The sequence below is a fragment of the Bemisia tabaci genome, chromosome 2, assembly GCF_918797505.1.
Source record: "Bemisia tabaci chromosome 2, PGI_BMITA_v3".
NCBI lineage: Eukaryota > Metazoa > Arthropoda > Insecta > Hemiptera > Aleyrodidae > Bemisia > Bemisia tabaci.
Genome location: NC_092794.1, coordinates 42,888,279 through 42,906,511, shown reverse-complemented (window position 1 = coordinate 42,906,511; position 18,233 = coordinate 42,888,279). Strand labels below are relative to the sequence as shown.

Below are 18,233 nucleotides of genomic sequence, written 5' to 3'. Positions count from 1 at the left end.
TCGTCCTTCTTTCTGTAAAAACTGTTTAATGGAATTCGAGTTTTTCTATATATCGATTAGTCGAATTATTGGATAGTCGGAAATTCAATTATCGATTAATAATTTAATCGGATCAAAATTAACTGATTACTTAATGTGAGAAAGGAATGAGAAATCAGGGTTTCCACTACCAGGACAACCCAGGGAATGAAATTTCGACCGGGAATTTGACGTCCACTCTTTATTTTTTTGCTTTTTCAAGTGGAAAGTTTAGCTTTTTGGACATCGTGCCTGAAGATAGGATGGGACGAACATATTAATGAAGAGATCGTTTCGGAATGGAACAAACTAGGGCAAGATTTTGTAGATCTAGAAAGATTTAAACGTGAGAGGAGATTTCTGACGATTTAGCAGTGCCGGACATTTTTGGAATAGGATTGTGTGGTAGTGAAGTTAGATAAGAAAATTAAAAGGCAGATGTAGCTGCAGAAGTCGTTAGCTATCAGAACCGCGGGAGAGTGGTAGTGTTCCATCTTTGTGACGAATGAGTTGTAAAACAGTGTTTCATGCTATCGATGGGGGGAAACGGGAATTTTGAAAGTCGAAATGAAGGAGCTACCCTGAGAATCATCATTGAAATTAAAATACAATAAAATAATTAATGTAAGCAATTAGGGGTTTATACGATAATTCCATGAAAAAGGGGACACATACATATGATCATAGTTAATTGAAATAATTTAAGGCGGTTAAAATTTAAAATTTGAGCAGAGTTAACTTGTTTCAAGGGTATTACAATTCTAACTCTTACATTTTGACGTTACTGAAGGGAAAAAAGTTACTGTCGTAAATTATTGAGGCCATGACTTCGTTTTCTCCGATTAAGGTGCCCTTTTAAAGTCGCAGCTTCAAAATCTGATAATTTTGATTCCCTTCCGTGCTCTGGTCACGTTTTTCTCGCAAGATGCTTCATCGGCAATTATTTTTCCCGGTGATGTCGAAAAATGACAAGAGCTGAATCGAGACCTCTTCGCTCTCAAGTACATGTTGATTCCCCAGACCAAGAGAGTGCCAAGACTGATGTTTTGCGATACACGGTGCGCACTCAAACACCGTTCTTTTCGTTTCTTACCTTACAATGTTACATTATCTTACATACCTACTCGCGTTCATCGAATAACCGGGCAAACCTAAGCGGGAACTCGGAAACCGGCAAAACGAGTCAAGTTCCCCGCTGAACAGTATTTGAAGTCGTTGCCCACGAGAGATGAAGGGAGGAAACTTAGAAAGATCTTAAGCGCCATCTCTTGTTGCAAGTATTTTGCATCATGTTCCTCGCATGCGGAGTAACACGCGCTTTTAAGTGGCCGTACCAGTTGCGCCACCTGAGAAACACCTGATGCCACTTAAGACGTTTCAAATGTTTACTTTTCAGATGATCAAGTGTCACTTGACATCGTATGTTTGTTCGATACTCGATGCCTAAAAAGTAGTGATTTTGAGATAAGTATTTCTATGTTGGAGGGTTTTATTCTTTTATTTATTTTTTTAAGTGAGCAGAGTATCTGGTGCTTATAATGTTCTGCCAGTAGTGATTAAAAAATACAATTTTTTTTTTTCAAGTCTGACCATTTAAGTAAAAACGTTTTGTGATTTTTAATTCCGTTATAATATCGGATAATTTTCTCCAAATATTTTCAAACAACATGGAGCCCAGACTTATCAGTGATGATTGCCGCATCATTTCAATTGCGAAGTTTTTTTCAATGAAATAAGTAAACGATAATACTCGAAACCTGATGGAAAATATTGTTAAGTATCCAGGATTTTCCGAATTAATCGCCAAATCACTGCCTCTAAAAAAATTCATTTTGTAAACCCTACCGTAATGGTAAAAATAAGCGAACGCGAAATCTTGCATTCGATTACTCAAATCGAACATTTAATTTTTGCGCACGCATACTTAACCTTTAATTTCGGTTTTGCGAAAGATATTTTTTGTGAATAGACTGCTGAATTGTACTTCCGTGCGCACCATGGATCCGTTATTTGCCAAAAATATGATGTAGAACCAGGATTTTAGAATTTTTCCTTTGATATTCCTATATTTACTTAAATTACGCTACAGATTCACCTTAAACCTAAGGAAGATAAAATGTAGAGTTAAATACAGGTCGTTTTGCTCAGAATATCAGAAGCGCTATCGAGCGGTTTCAATCATGTCACATATGTTATTTGACCAAGATGGCTGCGGGCAAACAAGTGTGGCATCGACCGTATACCCAATTAAGAGTCATCTTGAATGGGTTAGTTGCGCTGGTCGAAGAATCGTGTATTTACGGCTAAAGCTTATGGATTAGCAACAAATAGTAAAATCTGTCTAAACGCCAAATTTCTACGGTCAACATCAACGCAGATGCCACATTGTCACATATTTAAATACACGGCGTATGACGTCATCCACTGCGGTAGTGCATGCCATAGTTTCTTCCACCTTCCATTTATCAATCAAATGTATCAATAATTGCGCACAGGATGAAGATACCTTGATATGCACTACTGGGTTGGATGACGTTATGAGTCGTGTCCTTTTATGAGCGATATTTTCGGTAACATTGGACGTGAAAATTCGACGTTTGGACGGATCTCAGTAATTTTTTGGTGATCTTTAAACTTGCTCTATCAAGATACGATTCTGGGACTAAAGCGCAACAGTTTTGCGGAGGTTTTGACTCCATATGTTCATAGACGTGAGGATGTATGATGTATTCGACGAACGACTGCCCCGTTTGACCCGTGGGCTTCTCCGTATACGTCTACAGCTTTTCCAGAAACGATAACCGCGATCATCATTCTTTCCTTTAAATTATACTTCGAAAAGACAGGAATCGTGTAAAAAACATCTGTGTAAGTCTTATTGGTCACCTCATTTAGGAGAGAAGACGCATTGTCAGTGTCACTGTACCTCGATACGATAACAACCCCCAAATTTCTTTCCTTCTGCACTAATAGCACTTCCCTCTTCCCGTATCTTACAGGGGTTCCCTTCGACTTCAGGGCATTCTTTTCGTCGGTGCTGTAAGCAACTACCCCAGCGTCTACAACTAAGTTTTCGTCGTAATAATCCGCTGTCCTCCTAGCTAATGCGTACACTAATGCCCTGAGATTGACGTCACTCTTTGGGTCTTTCATCTGAACGATACTGTGGATTGCATCTTTTAATTTTTCAATCGAGGCAGATGTTGGAGCCAGATTTTTTAATGCATCCATGATGGCGATTATTTCCCTCGCCCTGACCTTTAAGAGCTTCTCCGTGTTTTGACGAAGGTAATCGCGCAGAACCGCTGCGTTGAAGTTATTAGTCGGTGCTAAAATGTGATACATCATACTATAGAGGTCCTCTGAAATCTGGAGTAGGCCTAATCTGAATAGGAGTCGCATGAAAATCTCACGATCTTCATTGCTCAGTTCCACATTGGTTTTCGACTGGTTAGCTTTCTTAACCCTCTGTCTCAGCTGAAGGATGTTGTTATATCGTGTATGGTATATGTATTTCGTTTCAAATTTCCCGTCGAAAACGCACGATGTAACGGCCGAAGCGACCCACTCGTCGCTGAACATTTTCTCGTAATCCCGCAAGATGGCGTTGGGTGTCTCGGTGGTGGGCGAAATCCCACGATGGTGGTCCTGGATGTACTTCAACACGGCGCGAGCATTAGACACTGACGGTGATTTGAAGATGGTGTGTCCATCGTATAGGTACGTTACCATGCGGGAATGATCTTGCAGAGAATATTTGGCTAACAGTTCGTCGATTTCTGGCTTTGTCAGACCGAAATAATCACCAAGACGAGGAGTCCTATCAAATTCCTTGCCTGTAATGTTTAAATAATTTTATCAGTAAAGATTGCATTGAGAAATATATTAATTTCGTGTTACCGTACACACTGATGCAGTAGTGTTTTCTGACCAGAAATGTATGAAAGAAGGAGAATCGGCGGAAAGGATGTTAAGAATTCAGATTACACCCTCCGTGCAGAGAAAGTAGAATTAACGCGTACTTATAGCGGGTATGGCAGTTACAAATTTGCTCTTTTTCTTTCTTTAAAGCTATGTGATTAATACAGGGTTGCCAGCGGTTTCGAAAACCGACCAATCAAAGAAAGGTAGGGAATTTCCGCGACCAAGAAAAGTCAGGGAATTCGAAGATGAAAAACTTATGGTATAACACTGTCATGACGAAATATAATGTAGTCCGCTTTTTCTTTGAGGAAACAGTGTTTCCCTTGCGTTTTTGTAGAATACACCACTACACCCCGGTAAAGGAACCGAAAGTGCTGAAAAATTTGAAATTAAAAAATTAATATCACTCCATAAATTATAGTTTTATTTGATGATGTTGACTCAACGACGGTTAAGAATCTGGGAGTGAAGTCCGGAAAGCATTTCACTACGGCACTATTTTGATCGTGAACAAGCCGAGTGGTTGCGTAGTAACTCTCTTTTTTATACAGCGGATTTTACCCCACACTCATATCACCCGGATTGGGAGGGAGGGGGGCGGGGGGCAGCAGGGGCAATGTTTTCGGGTTGAAAAGCACTCTTGATTTCACTCTGAGATATTTAACCGAGAAAAATGCCTTCAAAAAATCTAATCAAATCCAAGTTATGACTGTCTGAAGTTCCCACGTAATAAATATAGTTTTCAGGAAATTCTATTTAAATCCTGTCGACATTTTACCACGCCCTGTTTGGAGCTCAAAGGTTGAAATGGTTCCAAATGACGGCAACTTAAAGTGTAAATCAGCCGTATTCGGACTTTAAAATTGTGGGATTATAATGAAACTCCACAATCTAAAAATGCGCAGAACATGGACAAGACCATTCCTAACTTTGTATGTAAGTACTTAACCGAACAAGTTTATTGCCGACAGACAGAGGCAAAGGAAGGGGAGGCCTGCCCCCCCCCCCCCCAGAATTGGAAATAGTATCATCTGCCCCCCCCCCCCAGAAATTATGGATGGTGCAAAAACACCCTCTCCAGCGGTAAGTCTCTGTCGCCGTGGCCCGCGAGAGGATGCCTATAAATAGAATAACCTGTTGAATGCAACGATTTCAAAGTATTTTAACCTTAAAATGCATAAAACTGGGTGATTTTTAGGCAAAAATTGAAGGAAGAATAGCACCACAAGTACCTCGAGATGCGCTCAAATAGAGTTAAAATCTCAAAAATTTTCCAGGGGAGACCTCCCCCCCAGCCCCCCCCTTTTGGGGGGCCAGGCCCCCCAGCAAAATAACCTAGCTATGCCTATGCCGACAGAGACAGTATACCTATTTTTAAGGAAGCAAGGAACCCTCAACTGCTATCCTCCATATATAGTGTGAAAGATACTCTATCTAAATTCAACGCTCAGATTCCAGCCTAATGATGACTGATGACCGAAAAGTCGAGCGATTAGTTAGCAGTGTGAACCTATTGTGCAAAAACTCGCCTAGCAAAATGCTCACCTTAATATTCATCAGTCATCATTTGGCGAGTTTTATGGTCCAAACGTTGTTCATCAATCAGTTTCAGGCGAGAAGCATGGCGTTGTCCTTCGAACAGTGGCGTATTTAGAGCCCCGAAAAAAGAGAGGAAAAAATAAGAAAACTCAAGGAAAAGGAAGAAAAATCGGTCGGAGAGAGAAAACGACGATGTATTCCACGCAATAAATAATAATTTGATCAAAATGTTTGAATGTAAGGAACTGAAGAGTCTACCTTCCTCATTTTTTTCTTCAGGAAGCTTTTGAATTTGTTCCATCTCATGCTTAAAACAAAACATTCCATTCGCGGTCTTGTATAAACGGTTATCCATTTTTTAAGGTCTTTTGGGGGGAAAATAGTGGAGAGCTTCCTATCATTTTTCATGACTGAAATTGTTAAAAAGTAGGGTTTAACGGGGTTAAAATCCTGAACATTTTCCGGGGGTGCCCCCCCCCCCCCACGATGCACCTGGGATATTCCATACCCCCAAGTCCCCCCGGTGGGAGGTTTGTACCCTCCCAGAACCTTACCCTGCATACGCCACTGCCTCTGAACTTAACTTTTGTGTCACCCGATTTCATTGCTTGGATTGTCAATGGCCGTCTCTAAAATATATTTTCTGTGACTGCCAAGCCTTTCAGCTTACGATTCTATTTTAAAAATGTTTATCTTACTTGTAACTGTATGATTCAGTAAACCAGGAAGAATAAGTCCAAGCTCGAAGGAACTCATCGCCAAAAGCCTTGACGCGATGGGAGCTTGGCTCTCGCTCGCAACGAACGCCGACACGAATCCTCCCACGGTGGATATAGCGAAATCAGAGAAAGACTCGGCTTCGTCCTGGGTCGCGAAAACGTCTAGGACTGCGTCGATGTCATCCACAAGCACGATGACGTCATTCTTTAGGTACTTCTGCAGGACGCCCACCAACCGGGGGCCGTACTGTCTGACGGCGGAATCGAAATATCTAAGACAGTCATTGTCGTGTACCCGGAGGTTCTGCCGTTCCGTCTCGTTCAAACCGTCGACACCGGTCAGGAACCGGTAGTCGTCGACCATGCCCCTCATCGCGGCGCAAAAGAGACGTTCGAAGGAACTGCGGTCGGTGGCGCGTCTTAGCGGGGCAAATTCGACGTTGATGACGGTGTACTTTCGGCGATGCAAGTTGTAGAAGTCTTTGAGAATGGCGATCATGGTGCCTTCGAAGAGGTCGCCCGTGTAGGGTTGGTGGATGAGCCGGCCGTTGTGGACCACGGTCGAGGCGTTGCAGAAGTGACGGACCATGCTCAGGAGAGAAGACTTGCCTGAGCCAGGAGGGGCGACGATGCCCAGCCGGTCCGGTTGGTAGAGGAGCCAGTCGTGGATGAAGTCCGTCTTGTCCACGAACGCCTTGCTGCGGCGCAGCTCGGCGAAGTCGGAGGTCGTTGGGACGAGGACCTGGAACGAGGAAACAGTCTGAGCTAGTCTAGAGTCCCTTTATAGAGAGAGTTGAGACGACGCGGATTATGGATGTCACATACGGGAATAAAAATTACACAAATCGGACTTTTTCTGTAAAGTTTGATCAACCCATTCCCAAATTCCTGTCTCCGTCCCCTCCCTCATTCCATTTGTTCCTTATTCCCCGGTCCATTCCAGTTTATAATCTTTGCAACTGGTGGAAATGCATAATCTTTATTCCCGTTTGTGACACTGTGAAGGCCTAAAATACGGGAACCAATCAGAAATGGATTCGCAATGTCTTTACTCTCAGTCTAAGCTAGTTTAACAGATTTGGGTTTTTAATCCAATTTAAATTCACGACATTAGTCTATAGAACCTGGAAAACCCGGATGGTTCCGAGATGCGTCAGGGAACATAATATCTCTGAGAAATGCAGAGATTAGTCCAGAAATCGGTCCTAAAAACTGGGATTTGCTCCTCTTTCCCCTCCAGAGACTATTTTAGTCTAGAATTTGGGGAACCCTGCTGCGGAAAAAAAGTTCGGTCTTATGAATTGGACGTTCGGTGTTTCGTATCACCCCAACTGTATGGTTACTTTCATCAGTTCACCTTTACCTCTTAAATTCGGTTTCAGGAATCGAGCGTTCGGTTACAAAAACTGAAAGTTTATTTTGATAAATCGGAGTTTTCAAATGAAGTGGAACTTCAAACTTTTAGTGCATGTGATCGAATTTTTTTTCAGTGCATATCAACTCGGCGGCGCTACAGAATATCTACAAATGAATGCATATTTGCTCCTAATTCCGATGATAGTTCAATGCGTCTGGTAGAGAGTTAGAGAATAAATCCTGGATTTCCATTAGGGATTTACCTTCAAAAATCAGGGAACAGTGCACTGCAAGAATTTCAGACACCACGCTGAAAGAAGCCGCATTGCAATGATATGCCCGATAAAGAGGGGGACAAGAAAAGGAGAAAGAAGAAAGATAGAAGAAAAGAGGAGAGGATAGAAAAACTCTTCGAAATCTTCGATTAAATTGAACCGCAATGAAAGTAATTCAATCACGCTAATTTCAGGGTAATTTTGATCTCGTTGGTATGAGCCGAAATTTTGCTTCGACTAATCGAATAGCTCGATCGGTATGGGGCACCGAATCGCCATAATTGTCCTCTTAATATATTTAAAAAAGAAAAGAAAAAAAGAAAAAAAAAGCCTTTCTCTCGGAGCAAACTAAAATTGTTTGTCTTTCATGCGTGTGCTAAAGGCTGAAGAGCAGGACGGAAATTTAAAATGAAATGTTTGAACTAAATGCACGGTCACCTTCAGCAGAAATCCCTAGCGATTCGAAAAGATGCTAAATTAGTATCAAATACTAACCACGACACATATACCCTTTCATCATTTCTTGAAGAATTTGAATAGGTGCATTTAAATCTAAAGACCATGCTACTTTCATATTTGTAAGTTTTAGGAGGGATCCTTCCAAAATTTGACCCTTTGCCAACTTACCAACTTACCAACTTTACTTTACCAACTTTACTTTTTTATGAGGTGGCTCTTGGAACTTTCCATCTTTCCAAGCTGTTTATCGTTTTTCGGCCTCACTATCACTATAACTGAAACACTCACCTCTGATTTTGACTCCGTTTCCAGTTTGGTTGAATTTACAGATTTTGTGCCCGTCTTTTCGTTGGTGTTAACTGGAGTTACGGCTTTCGTATACAATCCGCGATGTGCGAACGAAATAAACGACAAAGTTAAAAGGACTAATTCTGAATCTACCAAAAAGAAAAACATCCTAAATATACTCATTTTCCCCGTGAGTTTACGTATTGAATGTAAGTGATGAGACAACTAAATGTCAGTGACTTTTTCAGACTGAAAATATGGAGCCAAAGATGGTTTTAAAGGGCTTCTCGGGAACTTTGCGGGCGCCAAGTGCCCTCGGAGGCCTGCGCTCCGTAGCGGTCAGGGGCCTTACCCCCTAGTAAAACCTGGCGTTTGTTTCGATGTATTGAGAATTTCGCAGGTTCAAGGATGTCTTTTCCTAAGATTTTTCCTCTTTCTCTCGAATTTATCCCATCCAATAACTGCGCGGTGCATTATTGATCTAATAAAAAATCCTGTACTTTCCCTAGATTCGAATTGCTGGTTTCATACCGTTGCGTCGTAAGAATCATACGAAATTTTTTGTACTAAACTAATATCACGCACTCGCTGATGTGTCGTTGTTGAGGTACTAAACCCTCACCGACCGTATAAATAATTTTGAATGCAACACCGTACAGCAGTCTTCTCTAAACTGACTGTTGTATGATTTGACGACGCCGCGCCGTCAAAAATCCGACTCTTATAATCTTATCGATTTTAAAGAAGAAACTGATAAGGTCTCCCTTTTCTTTAAATGCGGAAGTTGTGTCCAAAAGAAATTTCTATCCGGTAAATAGTCTTATACAAATAGAACAAGTAATTGAAATACACACACAAAAAATAAATCCTTCCGTTTCTTATTGTATGAATAGAGCATCATTCTCATTCTTATTTCATATAAAACCGCTTCCGGAAAGTGGTTCCTTTTCCCGGAATATAATGAACATACTCATATCATGCTTAAATCTGAATTTTACTAATCGAATAAGAAGGCAAGAATTAAACTTGGCTATTTTTGGTCCTCATTTAAAATCAGCGGACACGGATTTTCCAGTCCTCTTACTTTCAAAGTAGTCAGACCACATTTTGCAATTTGGAACTACAGTATCTGACTCAGTTTAGAAACGACGTACGTACCATTACTTTCCCTTTTCACATGAGCGTTTCCACGGATGGGCTAGAAATTGTAGTTCCTAATGTAATACAGCTCATGAAACTCATTGGAGTGGAGGCAAATCCCCTGAAGCAAGAAAAACAGTAGAACTAGAAGGCCACTCCAATATGACCAAAATCCAAGAATTTTATTTACTAAACTTAGAAAAGAAGTTGTAGTCGTTAGGTTTTACCAAAAATTCAATGGATGCACAAAATGTTAGATCCCCTTGGCTTTTTGCACCACGAAATAAAAATGTGTAGTAGAATAAAACCCCTCGAAAGAAAATATTCATCACTGCCTTGACAAAAATTAACTAGGGGCGTAGCCATTGAGGTCCAGGGGGTCTGAAAAAATGAAAAATGTCTTTTCCTATTCTATACCACCGTTGCATATTTCGGAATGCTAATTGAACAGCTAACCCAACCTATGATCTGATTCTCTCGATTAGTAATTTTCATGAACCGAAGAAGATGATTAGCAGATTTCGCAATATATCTGTCACTCTTCTGTCATCCGACTTTCAAATGCGTGAGGTAGGATTGTGCGTCAGTGTAACACTCCCCCCCCCCCCCCCCCTTACACGCAGTGCCCTTGCCAGGCACTTGACGGATCTAGATCGAGAGCTGCCACTGGCGACAGCTTACAGCGTTTCGGCCTAATGTTTCAATTGAAACATATTTCCGGGATCAAGACTCTCAATGAGAGGGCTATTGAAATCGGCCGGATAAGATTTATTTATCGATCACTCTCGTTGGAAACTTACAAGGGGAACTTCCCAAGCTGCCGCCTCCGATCGGGCTGAAAAAATTCGTACGAACTCTTTGGATGAATTTATTTGACCCGTATTTTTTTGTTTTTTCCAATGCCCCCCAGAAACACCCCAAAAAAATTCCGGAAAGTTTTGCTTTGAGCGTTTGAGTCTATATACGCAGTATAGCAGCATCCACTCACTGTCAAGTGGTGGCTCTGCGGCAGCGCGCTCGCCCAGTGACCCGGCGGGCCCGAGTTCGATTCCCGGGCGCCGCGCCACATTTTTACGACCGAATTTTATATTCTCACACATTTTCACATAGATTCCCATTTGATACATTAGAACTTAAAACATCAATTAATTTACAACCATCAGCGATCAATAACTTCTTCAATTTGAAGTATAGATTTTTTTTTGGGAGGGGGGAGGGGTCCCGCGCGCGATATTCTCGCCAATCAATGTACTTTCACATTAGCAGACGACCCGCTCCGCCCCCTCACATCGACATATTTCTCCCGATCACCCGTATGCGTCATGATTTTTCCCATCATTATCCAGAAAATGATAATGAAAAATTACTTCGGACATTCAAATTAAAAATGCTACAATTTTTCATTATCATTTTCTGGATAATGATGGGAAAAATCATGACGCATACGGGTGATCGGGAGAAATATGTCGATGTGAGGGGGCGGAGCGGGTCGTCTGCTAATGTGAAAGTACAGTGATTGGCGAGAATATCGCGCGCGGGACCCCTCCCCCCTCCCAAAAAAAAATCTATACTTCAAATTGAAGAAGTTATTGATCGTTGATGGTTGTAAATTAATTGATGTTTTAAGTTCTAATGTATCAAATGGGAATCGATGTGAAAATGTGTGAGAATATAAAATTCGGTCGTAAAAATGTGGCGCGGCGCCCGGGAATCGAACTCGGGCCCGCCGGGTCACTGGGCGAGCGCGCTGCCGCAGAGCCACCACTTGACAGTGAGTGGATGCTGCTATACTGCGTATATAGACTCAAACGCTCAAAGCAAAACTTTCCGGAATTTTTTTGGGGTGTTTCTGGGGGGCATTGGAAAAAACAAAAAAATACGGGTCAAATAAATTCATCCAAAGAGTTCGTACGAATTTTTTCAGCCCGATCGGAGGCGGCAGCTTGGGAAGTTCCCCTTGTTAGTAGAATTAATTTTTTTTTTTTTTTTTTTTTTTTTTTTTTTTTTTTTTTTTGGAAATCTGAAAAAGATGGCTCGTCAGTTTTCGACACATCAAAATATATCAAAAAAGTGAATTTTAGATTTATTTTATTTACGCCTTTATTTTTTTCTATTTTCCCACAAAATTTTTGCAGATTCGGCAATTTTGTCATATATTCTTCATAAATCGCTAACATTATATTTTTGCCTTGAAAATCGCAGAAGAATCTCGTTTATTCAAAAAAAAAAAAAAAAATCTCGAGGGAAGTGAAAGGATATTCCGAGTCTTATTCTCTTTGTCCGGTTTGCCTCCGACACAAGAAACATATCAAAGAATGAGATAAATTATAATTTTCGAGCAGATCAGAATTGTCTATCTGTGAAGCTCACCATTTCTAATGGCCTCCTCTAGATAGATGAGTCAATTTTAAAAGTGCTAGGAAAATTCATTTCGAGATTTAATGAGATTGAGTGAGGACATGTCGGGCCAGGTCCAGCTTCTTCTGGCAGTACTCTGAATATGTTAAGTCCACAATGGATAAGGATTTAAGAAATGAGCTTTTATAACGCATCGTTAATTTTTGAGAGCGATTGACGCTCTGAATGCCTGCATTTCGATGCCCTGAGTGCAAGACTCCGTATCTCTGTTTGGGACGTTGCAGACTTCCTGTCATACCTTATTTTTTCCTCGGAAAAGTAGTCAACGTAATTCCTTGCAATTTTCCTTGATTTTTCTTCTCTATCGGTGAAATATTTTCCGTCAATGCAAAGTGTAAAGTTTATTTGTTTCTCTCCAAAAAATAAAATGGGACATTTTTAAACGCCATAATGGAGGCACTTAAGTGGTTTTCACCTTGGCCATCCATCTCTCAGACGTCGCCAAGAGGACGCCTTGGTAACTTAAATGCATCTAATGGGACAAAGGGCAGGAAAAAAAGACTTAAAAAATAAATTTAAAAAAAGGGCACTGCGTGTGAACCCAAGTCCTGCTTACAAGAGTAATCAATACCGAACAATTATGTGGGAAAACAGGAGTAAATAAAGAAGTAAATCATATAAATCTATAATTCACTCTTCGGGAATATTTCTAAGTTTGAGAAGGAGAAAAACGGAGTTAGTGTTTTGCGATAATTTCGGGGAAAAAAAGAAAAAAGGTGTACAATTTGGAGAAAACTAGCACACTCCAAAACATTTCAATCGAACTATTTAAAGTTTGATAATGTAAAATTCCATCTCTTAATGTCGAGAAAAACACCATAAATATTCATCACATAACTTGTTTTGACACAAAAACAACCAGCTGATACCGTTCATTTTCAGCTGAGCCAAGGAGCAGACACTATTGCCAGTTTTAAAGAAGGGACTTCATTTTGCAATAAGAAATTAATATTATTAATGGCTCATCCACGAAAGCACGTATCTATTCTACACAGGGATAAATTAAGGGTACATGCGTTGTTTGTTAAATGAGCGGAGAATTGTAGCTCCTCCTTGCAAAATGCAGTCCAGTTAAAACACTGAGTGAAGTCTTCATAATAAGCTGAAGGGTCCACCCTTTGGTCGCTACGCGCACCAACCCCCGCGCGTACCCCCCACGGGCCCAGTGGCGTGGCGTGAATTGCGATATATCGATCGATCTGCCATTTAAACCTATGGAAAAAGATCGATAAATAGGGTGTTCGCGGCGAACACCTTAATAATCGATTCTTTACCATAGGTTTAAATGGCATAACAATCGATATATCGCAATTCACGCCACGCCACTGCACGGACCGTTTTTTGGCAGTGAGAACCCTGACCCACACGCCGATATCCAAAAAGTCACAGAAGTCCGCCCGATTTATCTCTAAAAGCAACTTCGACAAGAAGTAGATATTCAAGGAGTGAAGCTGATGACAATAAGGGTTTAACTTGAATTGGACTGCATTTTGCAATTTGGAACTATAAATTCTAGCCCGGTTTAAAAACAACGCATGTGCCATTAGTTTCCCTGTGCACATAAGTGTTTTTCCAGAAGAGCCAGAATGCATAGTTCCAAATTGCAAAATGCAGTTCAATTTTGATCCAGCGATTTCGAGAGGAAACTATCAAAATCAGCCTCCAAAACAAAAATTGAAAATTTTGTCTCGTGTCGCTTTTTCTCTTCTTCTTTTTCGTAGCTCTGCTTGCTAAAGTCGATATTGAAACTTCAGTCCCATTTTCTGAAACTCTGTCACAGGATCATAGTCTTGCATCAAGTAAAATTAGTGAATAGGTTAAAAAACCAGTAAAAATCATAAAGAAAGAAGTAGAAGTAGTAATATAAGTTTATTTTAAAGCAGTGCTTTAGCATCTAAGGCCATTTACACCTCTAAAGAAGGTAGTAGTAGTTATATATTTACATGTAATTTAAGGTTACATCAGAAAAAATTCAAAAGAGTTGAGGGGAAAGATTAAATTTTGAGTTTAGTGGAGCGCATAAATTCAAAAAGTTTTACAGGTGAAGAAAGAAAGAAAGAGAGAGAGAAAAAAAAAGGGGGGGGGAATCAAAAGTAGTGGTTACGAATAGTGACGTATAGTGGTGTTCCATATTACTATTGTCACTCATAACCAATGATAGTCATATTTGTAACATTAAGTTATGATTTTTCTCATTGTATAGACCTTATAAATGTAAAACAGGGTGAAAAGTATTAGAATAGTCAAATATGCCTCGAAAATTAGTAAAATTCCTCGAGGAAAGTAGCCACCAACTCGTAAATTTTCAAATGGCACCCACATACTTTCTATTATTTGTCTCGTGAAAACCAGTGTTAGGTCTAAAACCGTTGAAAGTTAGGATATGATCGTAGGATATTTTAATCTTAGGGTACTTGGCACTCTGTGTGGAAAAAGGAAATACTCTTTTCAACCTTTGAGGAAAAAGGAGATGGCATTAAATAATAGTCAATAACTACATAGTCATGCCAGAGGTACTTCAATTCATTTGCATCATGAAGTATTAGTATATTATTCTCTCGTAGTATCGGCCCGATTGGACAACGTGGGTCGTCGGGAAACTTGAATGAAGTACGATTGATTAAAAATTGGAACATCCGATTATAATACACCGAAGCTCAAAACCTTATCATCGAATTTCCTTTGCGGCTTGTGCGAAAAAAAAGTCCCAACACCTAATAGATTAATATTGTCGAGTTGCATCTGAGATACGGAACGCTTTACAAGGAAATGGAAGTAAACCGCTACCGGGCATGATAAGACTAAATGCTACCTCTGCTTTTTAAGTGCTTTGAAGTTCGTTTCACGCTTTCAGATAATTGTTGAGATTTTTATAATAATTCACCTGCTTTGATTTGAGTGAGTGGACGGGACGTGCGAATTAACACGTTCCCACCGGCGTTTTCTGCATGTATCTATGTACGCTGGGGACAGGATTGCCACAGCCAGGGAACGCTGGGAAAACCGGGAAATGTCAAGAAATTTTAAAGTCAGAGAAAACTTGGGAATGTCGCGGAAGAATTGTCAGATCACCTCTCTTTGCTTTTTGGACTGGGTTTGACGTCTTGAACAGCAAAGGCTTGAAAGCCACTTCAAATTACGTCTTCTTAACCATCTAGCATATCATCAAATGTCAGGGAATTCCATCAAAATGTGATGTGACGGACATGGCCGGATTAAGAGGGCGGCCACATGGGCCGCGGCCCATGGCGACAAATTTAGGGGGCGGCTAATTTTGCAATTTTTTTTTTTTAAATGTAGGTATAAAAATAAAATTGTAAATGGGAAAAGGCGACAAAATCTTGCATTTCCTGTGAGTATCGTAATTTCTAATTTTTTCGTTTTGCGGTGATACAAAAGACAGCATCTTTAATTAGTCGAGTCATGAGAGAAGCCAAACACGCAATTTGGCCAGAACGCTCATTTATGAACATTCTTGGCCGTTTTGGTCTGACATTGGAATCTGAATTTTGTCAGTGACATTTTTGTGTCAGAAGGTTGGCTGCCCTTTCATCAGTTTAGTTGAGAGAGAAACCAAACACGCAATTTGGCCTGGAGCGGCGCGGCGCAGAGAGCAATGATGACGAGGACTTGAGATGAAAAGGAGAGGCCCTCGACGCGGCGGTCGGCATGTAACACTATTAGCGCCTACAAGACTGCATGAATACTTCACGCATAGCGTCAAACACAGTGCGGTCAGCAGCGGTCGCCGTGTAACGCATAGCGCCTACAAGACTGCATGAATACTTCACGCATTGCGTCAAACACAGTGCGTTCAGCAGCGGTCGGCGTGAAAGGCATAGCGCCTACAAGAGTGTAGGAATTCTTCACGCATTGCGCCCAACAGTGTGCGATCAGCACGGCGCGGCGGAGAAAGTTAAAATTATTGAACCACATTTATGATTATTCTTTCACAATTTTTTTCCGTTCATTTCTTATTAATGGAAGGCATTGTCCACATAGAGACAGGTTTACGGAACTTAACTGTCGCGCCAAGTTCTGTGAATTTTTGCTAGCAGTGTTGACAGAGCCTCCGCAAAAAATGTATCCAACACGAGTAAACGCGTCTTATGCGTCCCTCTCCCTCCTGCATGTTCATTTGACGGTTTTTATTGATGTTTCAAAACGAATAAGATGGGGGCGGCAAATATAGGTAAATCCGGCCCTGATGACGGAACAATCAAAGAAACGTGCGGAAATTTTCTAAATTCTAGGGCAACCCTGTAGAAGAGCACTGCTTTCCCCACGAAATTAAGTATGATATCTATGATATTTGAATCAGTTTTTTCCCATTGAAACAAGTCAATTTTAGTATAAGCTCTAGCGTGCCTGCATATAAAGGTTTGTAATAACTAGGGCTTTTCTGAAAACTTACTTGTTCTCATTTGAAGACAACTGATTCATTCATGCGTTAATACTCATAAATCTCTCGGACTCAGTCATAGAAAAAGAGAATCGGCATTAAAATCGTCTCGAACAGGCCTGCTAGTCGGAATTAGGGTCCGTCCACGTATCACGTAACGCACTTTTTCTGCATTTTTGACCTCCCCCCTCTCCTCCTCGTAACGCTTTTGTAACGTAGTTCCCGATCCTTTAACACGTAAAAACAAAATGGCGTAACACTCTCCTCGAACCCCCCCCCCCCCACCCTCCCCCCCTAGAGCGTTACGTAATTTATGGATGGCCCCTTAGTCATAATTTATGGCTAGTCAGAAGCAATAATACAGCTGACGAATTTTCTTGTAGATAAGACTGCATTTTACTGTGAAGAACTATACAATTTCTGGCTCATCCGTAAAAAACACGTATGTACATAGGGAAACTAATGGTGCGTACGTTTTTTTCTAAACGGAGCCAGAAATCGTAGTTTCGAATTGCAAAATGTAGTCCAACTGTCGGAGCTCGAAGGATGTTTTCCGAAGGTTTCGAGTTTCCCTCTGAATCCTCGAAAGATTAATAATTTAAAGAGGATATAAATTTTCACCAGAGGAATACTTAAATGCGCTCTGTTCTTGCAGCAGTGTTTAGCACGTAAGCTCATTTCGCGCATCAAGCATCAATCAGATAACGTATAATCAAGTCTCAAGACCACTCTATTGTGGTTTTGTAGACAGCGGACAATGCAAGGAAGCATCATAAAGAAACGAAAATGGAAACACTCTGAAATAATGTCTACCCGAAGACCGCAATAAATGGTGATTCCTTGGATTCATGTCAGTCCTGCTTCTTCTGTCTCAGAGAAATCTCCCTTTTATGGCGTCTAAGACCAGGAAGAACCGATATTCATCAGGGAATAAAACATTTTAGGGAAAATAAGGGAATCTGTTCCCGAAAACCTTTTCGTCTATCGTTCAAGGTCTCTTGCGATTTCGTTTTCAAAATTCGTTCGAAATTTTCGTTTCAAATTTTGCAAAAAAATTCAGTACCTAATTTTATTGGAGTTTATGTAATTGCACCTGAGCCGCCTCCTGAGCCTTTATTGACCTCCTGAATGACATATATGAATCTCCAAATTTTCATAATAATAGAGAAGCTTTTATTGGTCAGATAATATATATACATCAAGAACGCTTTTGGAATTAAAAACTTGCATGTGCGCTGTTGAATCATCTGCAAGATGAAGAAAATTTGACATTTTCATCTGGAAATCCTCAGATTTATATGGTTTTTCGTAGGAAATTCTCGGGGAAGTGGGAGAAAACTTCAGTCTCTTGTCAGAGAATGAGCTCCTTAAAATCAGAGCCCTTAGGTAGCAATTAACAACATTTTTATTTGCTTTTGAACGTATTATGCAACGGGTCTGCGTATGCGGAAAGGAGGGGATGTCATGACACCACATCCAATCGTAATGTGACAATCATGAGTGATCGTTTTTACCCATGAGGGCTGTTGAGTCAAGCGGGAAAATAAAGAACGGCGCCAGAAATTGATTAATTGAAGCCGTATAATAAGTGATCGGAATTCCATTCGAAAGTTTCACATGATGTTGCCCTCAGCATGCGCGCAAAAATTAGTTCTTTCAACCCTTTCAAAATCACGATTACCCATCTTCTTTTTT

General features: G+C 40.6%; 2 protein-coding genes across 2 annotated transcripts in view; one reads left to right on the top strand and one right to left on the bottom strand.

Annotated features, from left to right (window-relative positions):
- Positions 1-18,233, top strand: part of Gdh (glutamate dehydrogenase, mitochondrial) — a 52,257-nt gene that overhangs the window by 13,302 nt on the left and 20,722 nt on the right. The window lies entirely within an intron of this gene.
- Positions 2-9,251, bottom strand: LOC140224100 (uncharacterized). The gene is made up of 3 exons (XM_072297347.1): positions 8,579-9,251; positions 6,180-6,942; positions 2-3,854 (listed from the first exon to the last, which is right to left on the bottom strand). Exons 1-3 carry the CDS (start codon positions 8,759-8,761, stop codon positions 2,722-2,724), a joined length of 2,079 nt encoding a protein of 692 aa, XP_072153448.1. The 5' UTR covers positions 8,762-9,251; the 3' UTR covers positions 2-2,721.

Coding starts and splice junctions, on each gene's coding strand:
- LOC140224100 (XM_072297347.1), bottom strand. CDS start 8,761: ATGAGTATATTTAGGATGTTTTTCTTTTTGGTAGATTCAGAATTAGTC. Junction 6,943..8,578: donor AAACGGAGTCAAAATCAGAG/GTGAGTGTTTCA, acceptor TCCTCGTTCCAG/GTCCTCGTCCCAACGACCTC. Junction 3,855..6,179: donor ACTGAATCATACAGTTACAA/GTAAGATAAACA, acceptor TAAACATTACAG/GCAAGGAATTTGATAGGACT.